Source organism: Oncorhynchus masou, chromosome 30 (genome assembly GCF_036934945.1).
Source record: "Oncorhynchus masou masou isolate Uvic2021 chromosome 30, UVic_Omas_1.1, whole genome shotgun sequence".
NCBI classification, from domain to species: Eukaryota; Metazoa; Chordata; class Actinopteri; order Salmoniformes; family Salmonidae; genus Oncorhynchus; species Oncorhynchus masou.
Window position 1 is genome coordinate 58,241,613 of NC_088241.1, and position 25,197 is coordinate 58,266,809.

Below are 25,197 nucleotides of genomic sequence, written 5' to 3' on the forward strand. Positions count from 1 at the left end.
ATCTAGCCACCGTGTCTGATTTCAAAAAGGCTTTATGGCGAAAGCAAACCATGTAGTTATCTTTGGACAGTACCAACGCATGAAAATCAGATTTCCTCCTGCCAGGTGCAACACAAAAGTCAGAACTAACGATTTAATTCATGCCTTACTTTCGAAGAACTTCTTCTGTTGGCACTCCAATATGTCCCATAAACATCACAAAGGGTCCTTTTTTGTTCGATTAATTCCGGCGCTATCTCCAAAATGTCCATTTATTTGGCGCAGTTGTTTCAGAAAACACCGGTTCCAACTCGTCCAGCATGACTACAAAATATCTAAGTTACCTGTAAACCCTGTCCAAATATTTGAAACAACTTTCCTAATTACAACTAGGTATTTTTTAACGTAAATAATTGATACAATTTAAGACGGGATAAACTGTGTTCAATACGCGAAGTAAACAACGTGAAGCGTGTGACCTGGAGCGCACATCAAAACATTAGTGCACTAGGAGGGACCCTCGTTCTAAACTGCCGTACTTCTTAATTTCTCTAAAGAGAAACATCAACCAATTTCTAAAGACTGTTGACATCCAGTGGAAGCGATAGGAACTGCAAGCAAGTGCCTTATAAATCTAGATACACATTGAAAACCCTGTCACCTAATAAAAAACAAAACAAATCTGGATGGTTTGTCCTCGAGGTTTCGCCTGCCAAAGAGGTTCTGTTATACTTGCATACCACGGGTATGACAATACATTTATTTGTACTGCTCTAATTACATTGGTAACCAGTTTATAATAGCAATAAGGCACCTCGGGATTGTGGTATATGGCCAAACATTTGAAAATTTAAAAACCTCAATCATAATCTCATTTGACTCAGTGGAAGTGTTGTCAGTGGTGAGTTACGGTGTCCCATTGTTACCCGAGTAGTCACCTGTATGCTACACCCATCATAGAGAGCCAAGCTAGTGAGGCTAGCCCTCTTGGGATTTCCACTGGCCCAAATACACACAGGTATGTATTAGGTCAGGAGACAGACATAGTTTGTTGTTACCCTAATGCCTGTTAGAGTTAATCCATCGTCTAGAGAACCACCAGTGCAGTGAAAGCGTTGGCTAATCCTTCCATATCAGGCTCCTGTATAGTCATGCAGAACTGGAGTCTGTACCGCTAATCTCAAGAGTTATGGTTGAGATATGGTTGCCAAGTTCTGGTCACTTTCCCCAAATTCACAGGTTTTTCAGAGATCCCAGTTGGAAGATTCAATATGCTGCAAATCTGGAATCATTCAGCTGGGATTTCTGTAAAACTTTGACATTACAGAACGATACTTGTATTTTGCAACCTTAGTCAGTCCAAACTAAAGGAAGAGCAACTATGATGAGTGGGCTAGCCAAAAAACCTTGGATTTTTATCCAACACTCACTCACTTACTCCTGGATCAGTAATTTTAATGATTGATGTAGCTTCTGTTTACAGGAAACTGGAAAAGGCCTCAGATGTTTGCTTTTGTATTATCGGGGGGGGGGGGTCCTTTCTGGGGCATACCACTACATTATCATTGTTTTAGCAGCGGTGGTGCTTACTGTGTATAGGGGAAACACTGCAACCACTCTACAGGGAAAAAAGGTCCTTCAACACACATGACCCAGGAAATGGCACGTCCCCAGTCCTTCAACACACATGACCCAGGAAATGGCACGTCCCCAGTCCTTCAACACACATGACCCAGGAAATGGCACGTCCCAGGAAATGGCACGTCCCCAGTCCTTCAACACACATGACCCAGGAAATGGCACGTCCCCAGTCCTTCAACACACATGACCCAGGAAATGGCACGTCCCCAGTCCTTCAACACACATGACCCAGGAAATGGCACGTCCCCAGTCCTTCAACACACATGACCCAGGAAATGGCACGTCCCCAGTCCTTCAACACACATGACCCAGGAAATGGCACGTCCCCAGTCCTTCAACACACATGACCCAGGAAATGGCACGTCCCCAGTCCTTCAACACACATGACCCAGGAAATGGCACGTCCCCAGTCCTTCAACACACATGACCCAGGAAATGGCACGTGCCCAGTCCTTCAACACACATGACCCAGGAAATGGCACGTGCCCAGTCCTTCAACACACATGACCCAGGAAATGGCACGTCCCCAGCTGTTCATGATAATGAGCTCAATGTAGCCGTGGGTGCTGTAGAAATGGCCTGTTTTTGTTATGAATTCGAGGACCTACTACTCTGTCCTTTCCTCGTGCTGTGGTTATTTATTAGCAGCGGTTCTCATAACGGTCTTATGTTGGAGAAGGCTGACGTGGACCTGATTGAGACCCTCTAGGGAACCGGTTCGATTTTTCATGATGCCAGCACTTACATGTAGTTTTGTTTTTCTCCTCCAGAGAGAATTGCTGTGATTTTATATATTTTTGTGTCATTAAGTTGCTATTTCTATCACTCTTCTTTTTACAAAATAAAATTTTGCAAATGTAATGTCTGCCACGTTCAAATCATGGCATGAATGTTAAATATCACTAATTGTTGAATGTTCTCTCTATTTTAGGTACAAATATATGAGCTGGAGGAGCATAAAATTGAAACGTGGAGAGGTATGGGGACTTTCCAGCTATTTTACAGCAACTTTACCTTTTCAAAACCAACATTTTTATCAGTTCAACAAATAATAAAGCAATTTATTTTGTAGTTTGATGATGTTGTTTTTTTGAAGAGCTCTACCTACAAGAAACCTTTAAGCCGTTAGTGAACATATCACCTGATGCAAGGTAAGCCTGTTATGCCTGACACCTGCATTTCCTATTTGTCTTTATTTTATGTTGTTTAAATAACAGTTATGATGGAGGGAAATGAAACTGCAGACCATGAACAGGATAATGATCCATTCATGATTGACTTACAGTGTGCGACCCATTCAGAGCTCTTTGTTCATTATTACGTAGAGGAGCTTCCTCTAGGTTGAATCAGTCTGTTTATACGAACAATCTATAATCATCTCATAGTTGATGGAGAATTAAAATGTTGAATCTAATTCCCACCCCACATATAAATACAATTATATGGTCATAAACACAGTAAATAAGTCTCACTCCACTTGAATTTATAGGTAGAGTAATTTACTGTCAATACTCTCCCATGTGGAGTTTTATATTTGTTGTCCATTCCCTACATTTCCCCTGGGAAGTCTGGTACTTTCCCCTTGTATTTCTGCACCCTTGTCCATGTTCTTTTGATTGGCAGCATAGTTTATTTTCCTCACTCTGAATAATTCAAGGTCCATTTTGTGAAAAGACGTATTGGCCAGACGCTTTCATTTGAAAAAAAAACAAAAAATAACTTTGCTTAAAATACTACTCAACTTCTCCATCATCCCAGGTTAATCAACTCAAGTCTCTGGTTTGGTTATGGGCATTTTCTGGCTCCTTTTGGTAGAACACCAGCGTCATTTAATTGCTTAGTGACTGATTCAGCTGTCTTCATGGCCAGGTTTTCTGATTATGTACTCTAGTGTATTTGTTTTAAGGGAGAGATAAACAGACTGACTGTTGGGCCATCCCGGATAGTCCCTTGTTTCTGATGACTTCCTGTATGGTTTCTGGTTTAACACACATGGATGCTTTGTGTGCGCACATCTGGTCAATTTGCTTCAGCTCTTTACTAAATCAAGAATATGCTCACTTTATTGGTAAATTGCCAGCCAAAATGTGACCTTTGCTTTGAACCCAAACCCTCTGAAAGACACAGTGCCTTGCAAAAGTTTTCATTCCCCTTGGTGTTTTTCCTATTTTGTTGCATTACAACCTGTCATTTTAAATGTATTTTTAATTTGGATTTCATGTATTGGACATGCACAAAATAGTCCAAATTGGTAAAGTGAAGAAAAAATGTACTTGTATCAAAAAATGCTAACAAACAGGAAAGTGGTGTGTGCATGTGTATTCACCCCCTTTGCTATGAAGCCCCTAAATAAGATCTGGTGCAAAATGACTAAAATGTCATCTTTGATTCCATGGAGATTGGCCGTCAAACATCGGTTTTAGAGTTGTTACACTCTCATGGCTATCTGCCAGGGTTGTTCGGAGAAATAATGTGCTAAGTTAGCTATGAGGCTTTCTGAAAACTCACCATAGTTTAGTTTTATGGTCAGACCTTCAGGATATACACTCAGTGTACCAAACATTAGGAACATCTTCCTAATATTGAGTTGTGCCCCCTTTGGCACTCCGAACAGCCTCAATTCTTTGGGGCATGAACTACAACGTGTCAAGTGTTCCACAGGGATGCTCGCCCATGTTGACACATACTTCCCACAGTTGTCAAGTTGGCTGGATGTCCTTTGGGTGGTGGACCATTCTTTGATACACACGGGAAAATGTTGAGCGTGAAAAACCCTGCAGCGTTGCAGTTCTTGACACACTCAAACCGTGTGCCTGGCACCTACTACTATACCCCATTCAAAGGAACTTAAATATTTTCTTTCCCATTCACCTTCTGAATGGCACACACACAATCTGTCAAGGATGAAAAATAATTTTAACCTTTCTCCTCCCCTTCATCTACACTGATTTAACAGGTGACATCAATAAGGGATCATAGCTTTCACCTTGAGTCACCTGACCAGTCTGTCATGGAAAGAGCTGTTCTTAATGTTTTGTATACTCTGTGTGCTTTTTCTCAACTATTCACTATCACTTTAATTCAATAGAAGAGCTCTCTTGCAGCACACTCACTGTTATTGTTCTATGCTCTTAACATCAAACAGATTGACTAAGTAGGATGAATGATGGCACTTAAAGGTAACTTGGACTTTGAACCTGTTCCTTTGTAGAAGACTCCACCATAGCATGTGCTGTTTTAGAGATGGAGACTATTGATTGATGAAGAGTCAATGTATCAACAACCTCTGTCTCTAGTGCTTTATTGGCAACAAGTTGTCTGTTATTTTAACTTGATCTTCTATCTTACCCCCCCCCTCTCAGTATATTTGACGCAGTATACTCGCTCATCAAGAACAAGATCCACCGGCTGCCCGTTATCGACCCAGTCAGCGGAAACGCACTTTATATCCTCACACACAAGAGAATCCTCAAGTTCCTCCAGCTCTTTGTAAGTAGGCCTAGCACTGGATTGATGAAGCATGGGCTCTCTTATGTAAGCAAACAGTAGATTGATGAAGCATGGGCTCTCTTATGTAAGCAAACAGCAGATTGATGAAGCATGGGCTCTCTTATGTAAGCAAACAGTGGATTGATGAAGCATGGGCTCTCTTATGTAAGCAAACAGTGGATTGAGGAAGCATGGGCTCTCTTATGTAAGCAAACAGTGGACTGATGAAGCATGGGCTCTTATGTAAGCAAACAGTGGATTGGAATGTAAGAGCATGCTGCCCCCTGTTGGATCTCCATGGAATTAAAGATGACATTTTAGTCATTTATCAGACACTCTTATCCGGAGCGACTTACATGATCAATTAGGGTTGAGTGCCTTGCTCAAGGGCACATCGACAGATGTTACACCTAGACTGCTCTGGGATTCAAAACAGTGACCTTTCGATTGATGGACCAATGCTCGCAACCGCTAGGCTACCTGCCGCCCCATCTGACAAAAGGGAAACAGAAAAGCAGGGTGATGAAAGGATGGCAACAGAGCCTAGAGAGCTGTCCTGATTCAGTAGAGGTTTAATTATCTGATTTAACCTCACCAGTCTAGAGGAGAGAATCTGCTCAGTCTAGAGCATGGCGCTTGCAACGCCAAGCGTCGTGGGTTCGATTCCCGCTCACCAGTCTAGAGGAGAGAATATGGTGACTATACATTGTAGTTCACCCGTTTCAAATCCATTCATTCAGGAGATGAATTTGGGAGTTGGAGTCCAATGAGGATTCCTTGAATTCCTGTGAACTATATTCCATTGTGTTAGATTTCCTGAATTGACCGTGTTAACAGGTAGGTACTGTCGCATTCTGCCGGCTAGAGAAGCAGCATTGTCTAAATATAAGGTGTCTTACGTGTAGAAGTGAGAGTGAAATGTAAACCACCTCTGCATAATGAAATAGACAGCAGGAAAGAAGTTTGGAAACATGAACTCACTTGACCAAAGGACATCAGTCTGTCCTGGGCTAGACGAAATGATAGACCATAGGTGACTGCACACACGGACAGATAGACGGACAGAGAGAAAATGAGGGGATTGGAAAAAGTACACTTTCATTAGTTATATGAGAAGGACAGACAGACCAACATGGACAATATCAAGTGGGACATGTACACTGCTAGAAAGTCAGAGCTGACACTACATTAGACGGCCAAATGGAGATGAAACCAGTTTAGTTGATACTCAAATGTCCTCATTAGGGCTCGCAACAAACTTTTGCAACATTTCTAAACAGAAAACAAAATTGGGTGTTTCTCATTGGCCATGTCTAGGTACTTCTACAAGGTTTCAGTCTGTTTTCTAACATCCCCCCCCACATCTCTCTTCTGAATATATGTCTGTTTTACTGTTTCATTTCTTTACTTGCCCACACACACACACACACACACCACACACACACACCTTTCGCACTACTGGTTTGAGCCTGTGAGTAAGCATTTCACTGTAAGGTTTACATCTGTTGTATTCGTCGCACGTGACAAATAAACTTTGATTTGATATCCCAGGTGTGTGAGATGCCAAAGCCTGCCTTTATGAAGCAGACCCTGGAGGAGCTGACCATCGGCACCTACCACAACATCGCCTTCATCCACCCCGACACACCCATCATCAAGGCCCTGAACATCTTTGTGGTCCGGAGGGTGTCCGCACTGCCAGTGGTGGACGAGTCAGGTGTGTGTGTGTGTCAGACTATATGTCTCTGCCAGTGGTGGACGAGTCAGGTGTGTGTGTGTCAGACTGTCTCTGCCAGTGGTGGACGAGTCAGGTGTGTGTGTGTGTGTGTGTGTCAGACTGTATGTCTCTGCCAGTGGTGGACGAGTCAGGTATGTGTGTGTCAGACTGTATGTCTCTGCCAGTGGTGGACGAGTCAGGTATGTGTCAGACTACATGTCTCTGCCAGTGGTGGACGAGTCAGGTATGTGTCAGACTACATGTCTCTGCCAGTGGTGGACGAGTCAGGTGTGTGTCAGACTGTATGTCTCTGCCAGTGGTGGACGAGTCAGGTGTGTGTGTGTGTGTCAGACTGTATGTCTCTGCCAGTGGTGGACGAGTCAGGTATGTGTGTGTCAGACTGTATGTCTCTGCCAATGGTGGACGAGTCAGGTGTGTGTGTCAGACTGTATGTCTCTGCCAATGGTGGACGAGTCAGGTGTGTGTGTCAGACTGTATGTCTCTGCCAGTGGTGGACGAGTCAGGTGTGTGTGTGTCAGACTGTATGTCTCTGCCAGTGGTGGACGAGTCAGGTGTGTGTGTGTCAGACTGTATGTCTCTGCCAATGGTGGACTAGGTGTGTATGTCAGAGGCCAGTGGTGGACGAGTCAGGTGTGTGTGTGTTAGACTGTATGTCTCTGCCAGTGGTGGACGAGTCAGGTGTGTGTGTCAGACTGTATGCCAGTGGTGGACGAGTCAGGTGTGTGTGTGTCAGACTGTATGTCTCTGCCAGTGGTGGACGAGTCAGGTGTGTGTGTGTGTTAGACTGTATGTCTCTGCCAGTGGTGGACGAGTCAGGTGTGTGTGTGTCAGACTGTATGTCTCTGCCAGTGGTGGACGAGTCAGGTGTGTGTGTGTCAGACTGTATGTCTCTGCCAGTGGTGGACGAGTAAGGTGTGTGTGTCAGACTGTCTCTGCCAGTGGTGGACGAGTCAGGTGTGTGTGTTAGACTGTATGTCTCTGCCAGTGGTGGACGAGTAAGGTGTGTGTGTGTGTCAGACTGTATGTCTCTGCCAATGGTGGACGAGTCAGGTGTGTGTGTGTCAGACTGTATGTCTCTGCCAGTGGTGGACGTAAGGTGTGTGTGTGTCAGACTGTCTCTGCCAGTGGTGTCAGACTATATGTCTCTGCCAGTGGTGGACGAGTAAGGTGTGTGTGTCAGACTGTCTCTGCCAGTGGTGGACGAGTCAGGTGTGTGTGTGTCAGACTGTATGTCTCTGCCAGTGGTGGACGAGTCAGGTGTGTGTGTGTCAGACTATATGTGAAGTTGGATTCTGAATTTCTTTGGTTTTGCTCTTTTCAGGGAAAGTCGTGGATATTTATTCCAAGTTTGATGTCATTGTAAGTAATCCCTTTAGTTAACACTTCATGGAGCACCCTTTTAGGAATATTACTAACTTGTTGTTAGTGTACGGTGAACATTCCAAGATGCACCAACTAGTTGTTTGTCTTTGCTGTGTGTAGAACCTTGCTGCTGAGAAGACCTACAACAACCTGGACATCACGGTGACCCAGGCTCTGAGGCATCGCTCGCAGTACTTTGAGGGCGTGATGAAGTGCAACCGGCTCGAGACACTGGAGACCATCGTGGACAGAATAGTCAAAGCAGAGGTGAGATTGAGACACACACCTGACCTGAACCCTCTCCTGTCAGTCTGACATGATAGCTAATAACATCTTTTTTTTCTCTCCCATTTCCATTAAATCCTCTTCTTCTTCCCCACTCCTCTTCCCTCTTTCTCCCCTCTCTCGTCTCCAGGTCCACAGGCTGGTGGTGGTGGGCGACAACGCCCACATCGTGGGCATCGTTTCCCTGTCGGACATCCTGCAGGCCCTGGTGCTCACCCCTGCAGGTATAAACGCCCAGCGTTCCTCCTAACCCCCCCCCGCCACCTTGCCCTGTTCTGTCTCCACCCCCCACAATGGGACTGGCTCCCATCACCTCTCACCCCCAACAATAGACGTGTGTGTGTGTGTGCCATGTCATGAAGGCTAATAATGAGGAGCAGGCCCCTCTATTTATCCTGACACTACATGTGTTCATGCCCCACCCTCTCCTCTCTATCTCCTCCCTGATGGATTGCTTCTCTACTACTTCCCCTCATCATCTCTCCTCTTTCCCTCTTTCCTCTTTCTCTCCTCTTTCCCTCTTTCCTCTTTCTCTCCTCTTTCCCTCTTTCCTCTTTCTCTCCTCGTTTCCACCTCCCCATTCCTCGTTTCCACCTCCCCATTCCTCGTTTCCACCTCCCCATTCCTCGTTTCCACCTCCCCTTTCCTCGTTTCCACCTCCCCATTCCTTGTTTCCACCTCCCCATTCCCTTTGTTTCCACCTCCCCATTCCTCGTTTCCATCAGACAGGCTCTCTCATTTCTACATGTCAACAACTCCCCATGCGATAACCATCCAACATTGGTTTAAATAGTAATTGTCTTTAAAATAATCAGCTTTGCTTGATTGAGCTTGCCTGGCACTTGAGGAAGTGTGGTGAATGTTAAGTCTTAAAACAGAAATGCAAAAACCTCACATTTCTGAGGATAAGACTTTTTTTTTTAATATAAGAACACACACAGATATTGCACCAACAAACCACTAGGTGGCCTCTACTGAGCAACAGCAATAATTGAATCACAAATATTTTTACTTGATTAGAGACACGATGCGATTTGTGCCATTTATGGACAAATAGATTTTGCCTCATGCTTAATTTAGGGTATCTTTTCTAATCAGGAAACCCAAGACTTATGTTTGAATGGGTATGCAGCTAATTACACTTAATGAGAACAACAAAAATAGATTTCCACTGCTAACAGGTCATTTCCACATCTCTGAATGCAGCTGCATGAGCAAGAGTCTCTGAGACGCTTCCATACCAACCAAACTCTTCTCGCACTTTCTCTCTCCAGGCATCGGCAGGAAGAGCAGCCAAGCACAATCAAAAGCAGAGGCAGACCACCAGAAACATTGGTAGAGGCACAGGTAGTCGGGGCTGGAAACTGAAGCTGAGACCGAGAATGAGGTAGTCGGGGCTGGAAACTGAAGCTGAGACCGAGGAGGAGGTAGTGGGGGTTAAGTCTGAAGTTGAGACTGAGATGGAGAACGCTGAAGCCGTGGCAAAGACTGAGGCAGTAGTGAAGGTAGACTGAAGCTGGACCAAAAGATGCTGAGGGAAAGGCGGCGTATGTGCTGTGTGTGACTGACCTGCCGTGACACGGGACATTGCTGTGAGAGGAAGTTGACTCGGAAGACTGATGGAAGTTGAACCCCCAGACTGATGCAGCATTGTCTGGGCTGAGAAAAGGGTTGGATCGGACTGGTGGGATGGGTGGTACAGTCAAAGTGACCCTCTGGGTAACCAGGGCCCTGATGGGTAATTTGCTGTGATAGGGGAGATGTGGTCACTGACTGACTGGCTAACCAACCTGGGATTATTTTACTAGAGGGTTTGGCGGTGGTGCCTCCTCTTCTCCCCCCTCAATATTGTGCATCATCACTCCCCTCTACTTTTACCCCCTGGATGTTCCAGAAATAACCCCTACCCCCTTGGCCCTCATTTAGACTTGACATGAGTGGAAAGGTATTAGCAACATGGCTAGTATTCCAGCTAGCCTATCAGAAGCCCTCGAGGTGGTTTGAGTTATTATAAGCTTGCTTTTAGTTGCAGGTTATTTTCCATTTGAATCATAATCGTGTCTGCTCTCCTTCAGGGAAAGAGTATTGAGTTGTTTTTTTCTTTATTTGCACAAGGTTTTGTGAATGGAAACAAGGGATGTCGGTGGCTCTCTGAAAACTACACCCATTCCCCCTGCTACTTATGATGTCCCTGTGACAGTGGGCGGAGCTTGCTGTCCTGTCTTTAACGTCATTGGTGCCTTTCGAGAGTTTTTTAAAAGTATTTTTGAAAGAGAGCGAAAGAGGTGATGGTATGACGACTTTGTTGCTCAATGCAATTCAAGAAGAAGCAGCAGCTGCCTATATACAATATATCCAATATGTATTTACATTTCTCCAGTTACTTAGAGGCATGCAAGATACATCTTGTACTCTGTATCGATCATACTGGAAATATAGAGAAACCTTTTGTACTGAGGAAACTTTAAGTGCCAGAGAAAGGACAGTTATATTTTTCTCTTTAGTCAATATTGTAAGATCATGTTCTTTTTGTAATATTTACTGATCATTTTCTTGTCATTCAGATTTTGAAGTTATATTGTTGATCGTCTCAGATGAGTGGTTTATCTATTGAAAATGAACAGATGTGTCATGAGTGCCACATAATACATGTTTCTGTTATTTAAGTTTTTCTTTTGCTGTTTAAAAAAAAGTAAAAACATACTACTGAAATCTTTTTGTCTTGTGTGTATGATTGTGGTATTTAATTGAAGTATTATGACACCACCTAGTGGCACAATTGTGCAAATGACACATTGATCTCTAGCAATTTACAGGAGCAATTTGGTTTAGGTGCCTTGGCTCAAGGACACATCAACAGATTGTTTTACCTGTTCGGCTCAGGGATTTGAACCAGAAACCTTTTGGTTACTGGCCCAATACTCTTAACCGCTAGGCTACCTGCCACAAACCAAGAGAAGATCCAGATCAGAGCCCAGTTGCTATAAAAATAATTCTGGATTCTGTAATCCTTTTTTGCAATCCAGGATCAGATCCATTTAGCTGTTTTATATTTCAACTTTATTTTCAAAAAAATAATCTGGAATATTTTGATCTAGATACACATTCTTTGATTTTGATACTGTGGTATTTTCAGTGTTTTAAACAGGTCTACAACTTGCTATCTACTGGACAGGTTATGCTACTACTGCTACACTGAGGGAAACAGGCTTTGTAAGAATTTCCCTTTACAGAACAGAACAGTCCCTTTACAAGTCAGAAAGTTGAATGTACTTAATTTCAAATTACTTTACTTGTTGTCTGCTGATTTTGGCCCAATGTTGGATGTAATCTGAGACAAAATATCCACAGGAAAGCATTCTCGACCTGACCTTCAGTCGAGGGTCTGTTATATATTTTTTTGCACACAAAAAAACACTTCCAAAATATAGCAAAGCCGAACCACAGACAGAATATTGTCCCATGCGATCAGCTGGCATATTCCACAAACCCTTCCAGCTGATTGCAAGAACTCGCCTCAGTTGACTGTTGGGTTAAACTTGGCTATTGTTTCCATATTGTGCATCAAGTTCAATGCCTCGGGAGATTGAAAATACAAGCGACCAAACCATCAATTCTGCAAAAAAGAGTGTATATATAATTTTTACTTTCTGCTTTTTTAAGCAGACTTTTTTCAGACTGAATATCCATGAGGTAACCAAAGTAAGTCTTAAGGCAAAAGGAAACAGATGCGTAAACTATATAAAGGTAAGAGCCTGCATATCACTTAAGTACACACATTTACAGTGGGGAGAACAAGTATTTGATACACTGCCGATTCTGAATGTTTCCAACTTACAAAGCATGTAGAGGTCTGTAATTTTTATCATAGGTACACTTCAACTGTGAGAGACGGAATCTAAAACAAAAATGCAGAAAATCACATGATTTTTAAGTAATTGCATTTTATTGCATGACAAGTATTTGATCACCTACCAACCAGTAAGAATTCTGGCTCTCACAGGCCTGTTAGTTTTTCTTTTAGAATCCCTCCTGTTCTCCACTCATTACCTGTATTAACTGCACCTGTTTGAACTCGTTACCTGTATAAAAGACACCTGTCCACACACTCAATCAAACAGACTCCAACCTCTCCACAATGGCCAGGACCAGAGAGCTGTGTAAGGACATCAGGGGTAAAATTGTAGACCTGTGCAAGGCTGGGATGGGCTACAGGCCAATGGGCAAGCAGCTTGGTGAGAAGGCAACAACTGTTGGCGCAATTATTAGAAAATGGAAGAAGTTCAAAATGATGGTCAATCACCCTCGGTCTGGGGATCCATGCAAGATCTCACCTCGTGGGGCATCAATGATCATGAGGAAGGTGAGGGATCAGCCAAGAACTACACGGCAGGACCTGGTCAACCTGAAGAGAGCTGGGACCACAGTCTCAAAGAAAACCATTAGTAACACACTACGCCGTCATGGATTAAAATCCTGCAGCGCACGCAAGGTCACACTGCTTAAGCCAGCGCATGTCCAGGCCCGTCTGAAATTTGCCAATGACCATCTGGATGATCCAGAGGAGGAATGGGAGAAGGTCATATGGTCTGATGAGACAAAAATAGAGCTTTTAGGTCTAAACTCCACTTGCTGTGTTTGGAGGAAGAAGGATGAGTACAACCCCAAGAACACCATCCCAACTGTGAGGCATGGAGGTGGAAACATTATTCTTTGGGGAAGCTTTTCTGCAAAGGGGACAGGATGACTGCACTGTATTGAGGGTAGGATGGATGGAGCCATGTATCGCGAGATCTTGGCCAACAACCTCCTTCCCTCAGTAAGAGCATTGAAGATGGGTCGTGGCTGGGTCTTCCAGCATGACCACGACCCGAAACACACAGCCAGGGCAACTAAGGAGTGGCTCCGTAAGAAGCATCTCAAGGTCCTGGAGTGGCCTGGCCAGTCTCCAGACCTGAACCCAATAGAAAATCTTTGGAGGGAGCTGAAAGTCCATATTGCCCAGCGACAGCCCCGAAACCTGAAGGATCTGGAGAAGGTCTGTATGGAGGAGTGGGCCAAAATCCCTGCTGCAGTGTGTGCAAACCTGGTCAAGAACTACAGGAAACGTGTGATCTCTGTAATTGCAAACAAAAGTTTCTGTACCAAATATTAAGTTCTGCTTTTCTGATGTATCAAATACTTATGTCATGCAATAAAATGCAAATGAATTACTTAAACATCATACAAATGTGATTTTCTGGATTTTTGTTTTAGATTCAATCTCTCACAGTTGAAGTGTATATATGATAAAAATTACAGACCTACATGCTTTGTAAGTAGGAAACACTGCTGAGTTTGCAGGTTATCAAATACTTGTTCTCTCCACTGTATTTGACACATTATAACAACTGAGCCCATCTACAGCCTTCTGCTGTCAATTTAACATAATGAAGCTTTGGTTGTCAGATGTAAGAACGTTTTTTTAAACCTTGTCACTCACCTTAGGTATATTGACATTTCTTGTTTGTAGTGCCATTCACCATCCTAATTCCACCCCGAATCCACCATTCCAGTGGGATCAATACTATCCTAATCACCTTTGAAAAGGACCAATCTGAATCCCTATCTGGAGGATCAGAAACACATTTTTCAGTTTTGCAAAACCCAATTGTTACATTTAATCCTATCTGATTGCTGAAATCCGATATAACTTTTGAAAAACTGGGGGCAGGGAAATGGATGGGTTTTCAAATCTGCCTGACCATTCAAACATTTATCTGCCCTGAACGCAATAAAAAGGAAACCCAGAGACATTTAAAAGAGCGGGAGAATAATACAAGCAGGAGAAAGGTCAGGCTATGCCTATGTATGTAAATTAATAAGCTACTAGAATACAAGATGGGTTAATGCTATTAAGTGCCACTGAAAACAAAGTAAGCCTATTATTTGCTTACTGCTCCACTTTAAACACAGCCTAATTTCAATGTTAGTTGCAATGAAAATATCCATGGTGATTGGAGCGCATATTGGCCAAGCTGATTGGCAAAATGGTTCTTATCAATAACAGATAATTCAGTTATTGAATTCTGTATGGCAGTTCTGTATGGCAAATCAATTTTAAGAAAGTTATTTTGAACAAATTCAAAATGAAAGCGTGAGATAAATGTGCAGGAAGTATCACTTCCGAAAGTGGTTTGTGAGCGCGCGCTGTCTTTACAAGCACAGATGTTTGCGTATTAGCCTATGATATGTGCTAAAAGTACAATATATATACTTTGCAGTACACAGCCTATTGATATGAGCTATTGGAATGTGATTCTGATCAACCTCACGTAGACACAATCCTGGTATGGTTCAAGTGACTGTCACACGGCAGGCGCTTCACGCTTGGAATAAAGTAGAATAACCTCAGTTGGAGCGCTTCCTGAAAGCATCTCATTGGTTGTTTCTACTGATAGTGAGGGACACCTGACTAAAAACTCTACATAGACATTATAAATTGTCCATACACTCCCATAGAGATAGCACGTAGGCACTTCGGACAGACGAGAGAGCTGAATAAAATCCCTATTTAAAGGTAATTATTTTAGAAATGATGATTATTATAAAGCCTTCTATATTGTTATTCATGCCACAGGATCTGTATGTACACACACGTTTACGCAACAAGTGTGCAACATTCAGATATTTCTATACCTATAGACCACCTGTAATACTTGGATAATATTTTGTTCTTTGTCTTAAAACCCAAATAGTTGGATTTATTGGCTACCTTGATTCATTAATTAATTAAATGTAGCCTACGAATTGTTTGTCGCTATGAATAGATTTTTATCAATTACAAGTGCAAGCGTGTGAAGTCGTTTTTGAATGCATAGGCTATTTTATTGTCAGCAAAATTATTCTAACATAGGAGATTGTTGGCTCTTTTTGTTATAGATGATTTATCGTAGGCTATTGGGCAAATGTCTGGCATTATAAGACGTGCAAATGCACAATAAAATGCCTTTTGGTTTGCAGAATTGACAATAAAACATCATACAGTATCTCATGCATGCGCCCCCTTGTTGTAAATGTAGCAACTCCTTAGCACCCAAAGCACTACGTGACAGTCAGTGCGCACACATTCACACTCGAGTTAGCAGCATTCTTTCGTTTTCCCGACACCTGCTCAATACGAGGCACAGTCGGCTGGACGCTATTTTCGAATAAACTTCTGCTGTCGTTTACTGCATATAGTGTATTGATTTACTCAACAGACCCAAATACTGTATATGCGCTCAATTGGTGTTGCATCGGAAACATTCATTTAGGAAATCCATCCATAATGTGATTTTGACAACGTCCACATCAACTTCAAAATTATATTTGAATATTTTACCATTTCACCCCAAATTAATACCGTACGTGGAAACAAAGTTTATGTATTTTATGCAACTGTTAAGATTAAAATGTCCTACCATAACTGCAACTGCTTTGTATAAAGTGATTTTACCATAGCTTTGTATCTGTCCAGATGTTGACCTCTCGAGCACTCGTGCGCGGGCTGAAGAGCGGGTTTTGGAGACCACTTTCATCTACCAGCAGCGTGCAGGCTGCTCATGGAAAAGGTAAACTCTTCCTATAAATCTCATGTCCCACAGTTTAGGCTACATTAGAGAGTGGTAATCTCCCGAGGTCTGATTTGATAGGTTACCCCTAAGCAAATACCTTTGTAAATACGCGCGTTTATACTTTTACACGCGCTTGCCTAAACCGCTACACAATGCACATTGGCCACATTTTAAAACAGTGTTTGGTTTTTATGATATAAGCAGGGTGGAAATTGGTAAATACAAGGGTGTTCTCGCAAATTGAGTTTAGGACAAGACTGGCATAGGATAATGATTAAACTGTCAATCCGCGCAAATTGTGCTTCAGACAAGATTGGCATAGTATAATGATTAAGCTGTCAAGTGCCACTTGCTTTGGAGCCACTCAGACAGTTAAGGCACACACTATGGATATCACATTCCACAAGGTCTGGTCTTTGCGCCAACCATGTCACAAGGTCATTGGGAGTGCTGTATGGCGCTGGACTACGCACTATTCTGCCAGTAGAGGGAGTGATAACATCATTGACTGTCCTGTGTGAGTTAACGTAGGCTAAATTTGATTGAATCTTTGAAATACATTATATCACAAACATTACAAATAAAGACCGTTTCCAATCAGTTTACCAAACACCATTGATGTCACTGTCTGTCTCTGTTTTTGTGTCCGAATATATAGATATGAGCCCTGATGTGCTTGACCCCTCAGTGCCACAGTACAACAACCGCCTAGACACTCCTCTCTCTGACGTTCCATTCGTTAGGAACCTCAACTCAGAGCAGAGGCAGCTCAAGGAGAAGGAGAAGGGACCCTGGACCAAGCTCACCAAGGAGGAGAAAATTGCATGTAAATCCTAGTGATCAAATCACATTCAAAACTGGATTATGTTCATCGGGGCACACAACAGAAACTGTTTTAAATTGTTTTGTAATGGAAAATGACAATTGCAGTTTCTTGTTGGGCAAGTCCAGGTAGTTACCCCCTGTTTCAGTTAGTTTGCTTCCCGTTTGGTGCCTAATGAAAATGACCTCGGTGGGTCAACAAATATCCATTCATATGAAAACAAAGACGAAGGAATTGAACTATTTCTAAATGTTTGACAGTGTCAAATACAAATTACAATCACATTTCCTCATGCAATACAATGATGGACTTTGGCACCCAGGTGTTTGGTACATGATAAGAAAGCTCTCCCTTTATGTTGGAAAGGGCTGTATACAGTTCTTTTGAATCCCTCACTGGGTAATAGTGCATCTTTAGTTCAGAGACACACCTACAGTATGGTGTACAGGGCTACACTGGATTTATAGCAAGTGAATGGGTAGGAATAATGTTTTGAAAAACATATTCTGGAAGTGCTTCAAAGGTAGAATAGATTCAGCCGTCAATATATTCAGCTGTCAATAGATTCATCTCTCAATAGATTCAGCTGTCAATAGATTAATCTCTCAATAGATTCAGCTGTCAATAGATTAAGCTCTCAATAGATTCAGCTGTCAATAGATTCATCTCTCAATAGATGCAGCTGTTAATAGATTCAGCCGTCAATAAATTCAATAGATTCAGCCGTCAATAGATTAAGCTCTAAATAGATTCAGCTGTCAATAGATTCATCTCTCAATAGATTCAGCTGTCAATAGATTAAGCTGTCAATAGATTCAGCTGTAAATAGATTCATCTCTCAATAGATTCAGCTGTCAATAGATTCAGCCGTCAATAGATTCATCTCAATAGATTCAGCCGTCAATAGATTCAGCCGTCAATAGATTCAGCCGTCAATAGATTCATCTCAATAAATTCAGCTCTCAATAGATTTAGCTCTCAATAGATTCAACTCTCAGTAGATTCAGCTCTCAATAAATTCAGCTGTCAATTGATACAGCTCTCAATAGATTCAGTCTGAGCGTTTAACGTTGGAATTTTCTAATGCAGTATAAACGTGGTGCTATTTTCCTATCTTGTTTTATGACCACATTAGTTTGATTAGATTTGGAATTGTATTTTTTTCGTAGGATTAGGACGTTATGTGTGAAGGTGTAAAACTGACCACTAACATTCATAAATAGGTGAATGATCACTGTTACTGTTGAATCTGCATGAACATCACTTGAGTATTGACAATGTGTAGTTCAAACACAAGGTGGCAATATAAACTCACTTTATGCAAGAGTTATTTCTCATGGTGCATTGTTCTGAACAGATTCTAGGCTGCCCATATGAGATGGCAACTCAGAGATATTATTTACCAGTTTGATAATAAGCTACAATAATATTGCATATAATATTGTAATCAAAGGAGATATTGTCTTCTCACAATGAAGACAGTGACTCCTGAATTTTGATCAGAATTAAATATTTTTTATTTTTATTTTTTCATTTCACCTTTATTTAACCAGGTAGGCTAGTTGAGAACAAGTTCTCATTTGCAACTGCGACCTGGCCAAGATAAAATATGATTTGGATCAAGCAATTATGCAAAGAAATACTTTGAATTACATAATGCATCAAACCCTCTTCATTTTCAATCAGATAGTTACAAATAAATATTTCAACGTTGATATGCAATCCTGATGAACTTTCTCTCTTTGTCTGTCTCTCTTGTTCTCTCTTCATGTCCCCCCCTCCCTCCATCCCTCCTGTTGTCTGACAGTGTACCGTCTGACCCATGAGCTGACCTACCCTGAGATGAGGAGAGGCTCCAGTGAGTGGAAGACGGTACTGGGAGGGGTCTTCATCTTCCTGGGCTTCTCTGGCATGCTGGTCTGGTGGCAGAGGATCTTTGGTGGGTCTCTCTGTCACTTTGTCATTATTTCAGTTGTTGTTATATAGTGGGTAAAGAGTGGATCGGGAAAGCTGAACCTAGGCCAGTTAAAAGTCCATTGTAGTTGTTTTTTATATTTTTTATATCAAAGTCAAATAATTTATCAATATCAAATAATTCCTTTGTTACAATTAAGTACCTTACTGTAATAGATTTAAAAAAAACAAAAAAGCTGTACTGTAATAGATTAAAAAAACAAAAAAACTGTACTGTAATAGATTAAAAAAACAAAAAAGATGCACTGTAATAGATTTAAAAAAATAAAAGCTGTACTGTAATAGATTTAAAAAACAAAAAAGCTGTATTGTAATAGATTTCCATTAAAATGGTCAAAAGTAGCTTTTTAGCAAAAAATAATAATTTATTTAGCTCGGACTGTCTGGGAGTGGTCTAAGTGCAGAGTGGAAACCTGTTATTGGCAGAGAGGTTTGTAACGCTCTTTGTTGTTGGTCTATTAACCAATTTACCGCATGGTGATGTCACTATGGAAAGCCGACACTCCTGCCTATGCAATCCTGCTGATTAGAAGGTCTTGTGTATATTGTATTTTCAACCAGTAACTATCAGGAAATATCACTGATTAAAAGTTTATCAGCTGTTGTACAATTAAGTAATAAGGCCTGAAGGGCTGTGGTATATTGCCAATATACCACGGCTAAGGGCTGTTCTTATGTACGATGCAACGTGGAGTGCTAGGACACAGCCATTAACTCTGGTATATTGGCCATATACCACAAACATCTAAGGTGCCTTATTGCTATTATAAACTGGTTACCAACGTAATTAGAACAATAAAAAATATAATGTTTTGTCATACCTGTGGTGTACGGTCTGGTATACCACGGCTTTCAGCCAATCAGCATTCAGGGTTTGATCCACACATTTTATAATATGATATGAAACACAGGGCACAGAATTGTGACTGCACTGGGCCTTTAAAGGTAGACTCACTTGAGTGTCCCTGTAATACACACTCAATGCTGTATTGTTGTATTTCTAGACCAGTCTTATTTTATTAATGTATTATCAATTGTCTTTCTGCTTTCATTATGATGACATAACATGATAAGCATGAATAATAATAACTGATATCAGATTATGCCAACTGACTTTACTTAGACCTGGTTTAATGGTCAGCTAGCTAAAGAGTAAGGCCTGGTTAGATTGCATACGGCTGATTTCTGTCATTTTATACATTTCACACTGTGGAAATAATGCAGAGGAAATGGAACGGGTTTAAGCTAAGTGTTACTAGACGTTACTTCACTAGACAGTTTGGTGCAGTGTTGGGTTGTTACAGAGAATGGTCTCGGTACAAGTGATTCTGATTTAATTATCATAACATTAGCATTGTATCACAAAATATATATATATATATATTTTATTATAGACCGATAGGCCATGTGCTAAAGAAAAAAAATAACATATATTATGGCTTGGCTGAAATCCAAAATGTTATACTTTATATCAGGGATTACTAAATAAGTATATATTCAGTCAACCAGGAAGAAAATGGTCAACTCTGGTATTCTATTAGCCTACTGTAGTGCAGATCTCAGATTCACAGTGTCAGACTTGCAGTAGACACAGCCTCTTCACCTGCAGCGAGAGAGAGAGAGAGAGAGAACACAGAACACAACACACTCTGGTGTTTGAGCCAGGGCTTCAGTTGAGGAATCCCCCTAGACACACCCTGTTAACAATGATGGTGATGAGCACCTGGTCTAGTTTCAAGGTTGTGCGTGTGTCTATCTGTTGGCACAAATTCCCTCTCTTTCTCTCCATCTCCTCCTTGAGAAACCCCATAGCGTTCAGGGAGGAAGTAAAATGCTATATCAGGAGAAAGCCAGTCTGGAAATGAATAGGACCACAACACAGAGAAAGAGGCAGAGAACAGAGAGAGAGAGACACATGGGACAAGAGTGAGGAACAAAGGTAGGGAGAGGGAAAGAGAAGAATTTAGAAGCAAAGCAAGGGAGACAAAGGGCAAGTGAAATAAGGAGAAAGGAAAGAAAAGGGAGAGTGCAAAAGAAAAATAGGTTGACGTGAAGTGTGTCAATGAGCAAATGAGATAAAGGGAATTGAAAGGAAAGAGGAATTAAGAGACTGATACACGGACAGAGAGAGAGACAAAAAGAGGGAGACCCACAGACAGACGGGAAGCCAATTCAGTTAAGGATGGGGTATTTCCCTTAGTTTGGAGTTCAGGTTGGGACTTGAAAAGCAGGGTGCATGCAACGCTGAGGGGGCTCCCTCCACCTAATTAGAGAAAAAAATAGTTGCTTCCTGGATAGACTTTACCACTCGCTACTCTTCTAAGAAAGCGGATAAAGATCAAGGGTGATTTTCCCAATCTCTCTCTTCCCCTCAGGATACAGGTTCACTCCCGCCCTCCTCTGGAACATTCCGACACACAAGTGGCTTTCACCGTTCCCACAGAAATCCCATTTTGGGAATGCTCCCTTAAAGAATGTTTGGTATTCCTTGTAGTTGATGGTTTTGTGTGCCTTTGAGTGCCTCAGCGCAATAGCATCACTTTGTCACAAAGGTTGGTTTTGATATTGGAGCGTTGTGATGTTAGAGTAGCTCTCTAGGCATTGGAATATTGAAGGTTGAAATTGGGTATAGGTGCTTTACTTCTCAGTTGGCACATGACAGTAGTACCCTCCTCACTGTGTGGTGTATTTACAGCACAGTAAGCTGCTGAGGGGTGGACAGCTCCCCTTTGCCGGAACAGAGCAAATGGAATGGCATCAAACACCTGGAAACCAATGTGTTTGATACCATTCCACTGATTCTGCTCCAGTCCTTACCACAAGCCCGTTCTGGCCAGTTACGGTGCCACCAACCTCCTGTGATTTACAGTAGCATTGTTAACAGTTGATAGGGTTCATCTGTTTCATAACATAATAATCTATTCATTTCACACTTAATTTCTCCACTACACCTGTCCTCTATAGACAAATGTGATAAAAGTTTGATACTACTGTAGGTAGGCTAGGGCGAACTAACTTGTTTGATGCTAGGTAGGCTAGGACTAGCTAACTGTTGCTTAATGCTACGTAGACTAGGGCTAACTAACTGTTGGTTGATACAAGGTAGGCTAAGGCTTGCTTACTGTCGGTTGATGCTTGTGTAACGGATGTGAAACGCTAGCTTAGTTAGCGGTGGAGCGATGGGTAACGATGCTTCGTGTCAGTTGTTGATGTGTGCAGAGGGTCCCTAGTTCGCGCCCGGGTATGGGCGAGGGGACGGTCTAAAATGATACTGTTACACTTGGCAGGCTAGGGCTAGTTAACTGTTGGTTGTTGCTAGGTAGGTAAAGGCTTGCTAACTGTTGTTTAATGCTACGTAGGCTAGGGCTAGCTAACTGTTGGTTGATGCTACACTCTTAGAAAAAAGGGTCCCAAAAGGGTTCTTCAGCTGTCCCCATAGCCCTTTTGGTTCCAGGTAAAATTATTTTTGGTTTCTTTTTGGTTCTTAAAGGGTTCTACCTGGAACCAACAAGGGTTCTTCAAAGGGTTCTCCTATGTGGACAGCCAAAGAACCCTTTTCAGTTTTCTGAGTTTAGTCAGGCTAGCTTGCTAACCAACTGTTGGCTGTATGTTTTGCACTCTCTCTGGGCTCACTCTCAGACAATATGCTGCCCCTGGAATTCACTAGCACTCATTTATTTATTGTGTAATCACTCTACTACTGAAGATAACGTGACAGAAGGGCATTTGGCACTTTTCTGTCTGCTGTACGCTCTGGTGCCATGATTAATTACTACCTTCCCTTTTTCCTCCAGTGTAGTGGCAGTAAGTGTGGCTCAGTCGGTAGAGCATGGCAAGCTTCGATTCCCGCTGGGACCACCCATATGTAAAAGTAGTGGCCCCAGCCGACTTGTAAGTCGCTTTGGACAAAAGCGTCTGCTAAATGGGATATATTATTATATTATATTAACACTAGACTGGGGGGGGGCGATCAAGAGGGATTTTGTACGATCAACTGTTTTACATTTGTTTATGCCATTATTTAATGTGTGAAGTTAACTGTCTTGTAGATGAGTGAGTGTCCGTTAGTTAGTAACTGAATGGAATGAACATTTGTTTGAGGTAGAAATAACAATCCCCTTTAAGGCGAATGTGATCATTGAGTTGGTCAAATTGTCATGGTTCATGGTTGAACCACCTTGCACCTTCTGTAAAATCATTTCAGCAGAATGACTTCATAGCTTCATGCATGCAGACTCAAAACATAAGTGCTTTTAATATCGAACCTAAAATAATAGATTAATTACTTCAGCTCGAGTGAAGCTGAGTTCACTTCTGCTTATGCACGGACTGGTGTACATGGCCTGACACTCAAGACGAACTACCTCAAGATGACTATATATCTGTGGAAAGTGATATGAATGGTTTCTCACGAAACTCAGGCCCTAATGCCTTTTTGGTATCATGCAATGTCTCATCCAATGCACTGAGGAAGACAACACAAAACACCTGACTGTGGACCGGTTTTCCAGGATACAGTTTAATAATACTAGTCCTCGGCTAAAAAGTGGAGAACCTCCATTGATGCCAGTTGTTTTGCCCTGGACTAGGCTTAATCTCAGTCCAGGAAACAGGCCCAAACTGTTTGCCTCACTGAGACAATGTTTTTACAAGAAGAGTGTCCTGGAAGATTCTTGAAACAAACAATTGATTCTTATAAATGATGTTTACCCATTCTGTGTCCTTGTATGATCCACAAAAACATCTTGCAACACAGTTTTGCTATTGTGTGGAGACAGTCACGTTTTATCTCTTGAGACTGACATTGCCTAATGCAACAGTCATGTCTTTCTCTCTCCCCTTCCCTCTCCCTTTCTCTCTACTTTTTTCTCTCTCTCCCTTTCTCTCATTCTCTCTTTCTCAGTGTTTGGCGAGGTTCCTCACACTCTGTCTGATGAATGGGTGGAGAAGCAGACCCAGAGAATGATTGACATGAGGATAAACCCCGTTGGTGGGTTCGCCTATCACTGGGACTACGTGAAGAAGCAGTGGAAATAGGAACTTGTGTATATGAGCCATTTTTGTCACGTTAGTTCACTCTAAATACAAATGAACATGATTTTACCAGTTCCCTTGGTTGTCGTTAAAGGTAAGTGGGAAATCATGTTCATTTGTATTTCGAGTGAACTATCCTTTTAAGTGCCTCAGTAACATTGCTCTCACTTTCAGGGCTGAACATCTATTCTTATTTTATGATGATTTCATTCTATAAACCAAATAAACATACTGTGACCAATTTCCTTTAATTAAAGGTCAGATTTTGTTCATCTTGCAAAATCTGTGGAACTGATGATAAGCTGCTGCAACATTTCTGAGTTTTTAAGCACATGTTTCTGGAATTGCATTCCTTTTTGTCTCTGAAAAAGCTAAACTAAACATACTCGTGTTCGCCACATTCAGTTCCAACCCTGAAATTAAACACAGTCTTAAATTCTGCGACCGTCATCATTTTTGATGCCTGAAAAATTAGCAAAAAACGCCTCGATGCCAGCAATTATCTTGCTATCCACACAACTAACTACCCTGCAAGCGAAACTGCTAACTAAAAAAAACACAATTTATTTTTTCCACATGATTTTAAATTCTCTTTCTTCTATGTAGCTCAAGTGTTACATACAGTTTCTTCTTAACAGTGATAGCTCTGGACTCAAATTAAATTAATTCCCAAGTTCTTGGCAGGATGTAGCTCCCACACTAGAATTCTGAGGACGGGGTTAAATCCTGTGGGTGTGGGATGCTGAGACGGGTCAAAGCAGCCTTCATTTGGAGCCAGAAGCTGGTTATCCAGGGAGACATAGTAATTAAACTGTGCCTTGCCCTGGCACAGTTGGATGAATACAGATCATCATCTTAATCATAGGGCTGATCATAGTGTAATCAACCATCATCATCACCATCGTCCTCTGTAGCAGCTGCAACAGCAGTAGATAGGCAGGTAAAATCGATAGCAGAGGTTGCCATTTGTTACAGGCATAAAGCTGGGTGCATTTTGATGCCAGCGACCTCCCGACGAGTCATTGTCACACTTCACAGCTTTGTTCCTTCCCTCAGGTGACTATTACTGTAATACTGCAATGGAGAAGCTATGATAAATACCACCCTGAAGTGTGTCTGTGTGCGCACAGAAGCTTTAGTACCCAGTGGTATCAACACACACACAGTTGTCTAACCAACAACCGATGCAAGTCAATGTACCGGATATTAGCATGTTTTTAAATTTCATGCCCAACTCGTCTCAAAGGCTGTGTTAAACCCAGGCAGGCCAATACTGC

At 41.9% G+C, this 25,197-nt stretch overlaps 2 protein-coding genes across 4 annotated transcripts in view; both read left to right on the forward strand.

The window, feature by feature from the left end:
• Nucleotides 1-11,200, forward strand: part of prkag2a (protein kinase, AMP-activated, gamma 2 non-catalytic subunit a) — a 126,496-nt gene extending 115,296 nt beyond the window's left edge. For both annotated transcript variants that reach the window (XM_064949522.1, XM_064949523.1), the window contains 8 exons: nt 2,552-2,597; nt 2,717-2,771; nt 4,983-5,109; nt 6,661-6,826; nt 8,169-8,206; nt 8,330-8,476; nt 8,625-8,718; nt 9,769-11,200. In XM_064949522.1, the coding sequence (XP_064805594.1) occupies nt 2,552-2,597; nt 2,717-2,771; nt 4,983-5,109; nt 6,661-6,826; nt 8,169-8,206; nt 8,330-8,476; nt 8,625-8,718; nt 9,769-9,833 (738 nt within the window). In that variant the 3' untranslated portion in view covers nt 9,834-11,200. The remainder of the gene's footprint in view (nt 1-2,551; nt 2,598-2,716; nt 2,772-4,982; nt 5,110-6,660; nt 6,827-8,168; nt 8,207-8,329; nt 8,477-8,624; nt 8,719-9,768) is intronic.
• Nucleotides 11,201-14,949: 3,749 nt separating this feature from the next.
• Nucleotides 14,950-24,161, forward strand: LOC135522874 (cytochrome c oxidase subunit 4 isoform 1, mitochondrial). Of its 2 annotated transcripts, XM_064949526.1 has the most exons (6): nt 14,950-15,053; nt 15,993-16,086; nt 16,748-16,915; nt 18,720-18,851; nt 23,790-23,957; nt 24,031-24,161. In XM_064949526.1, exons 2-5 carry the CDS (start codon nt 15,993-15,995, stop codon nt 23,921-23,923), a joined length of 528 nt encoding a protein of 175 aa, XP_064805598.1. In that variant the 5' UTR covers nt 14,950-15,053; the 3' UTR covers nt 23,924-23,957; nt 24,031-24,161. The 2 variants fall into 2 exon arrangements, with proteins under 2 accessions (XP_064805598.1, XP_064805597.1); XM_064949525.1 differs by having other exon boundaries at nt 23,790-24,161.
• The last annotated feature ends 1,036 nt before the right edge of the window (nt 24,162-25,197 follow it).

Excerpts from the sequence above, each read along its gene's own strand:
- LOC135522874 (XM_064949525.1), top strand. The coding sequence starts at position 15,993 with ATGTTGACCTCTCGAGCACTCGTGCGCGGGCTGAAGAGCGGGTTTTGG. Across the intron at positions 16,087-16,747 it reads GCAGGCTGCTCATGGAAAAG|ATATGAGCCCTGATGTGCTT; the intron begins GTAAACTCTTCC and ends CCGAATATATAG. Across the intron at positions 18,852-23,789 it reads CTGGTGGCAGAGGATCTTTG|TGTTTGGCGAGGTTCCTCAC; the intron begins GTGGGTCTCTCT and ends TCTCTTTCTCAG.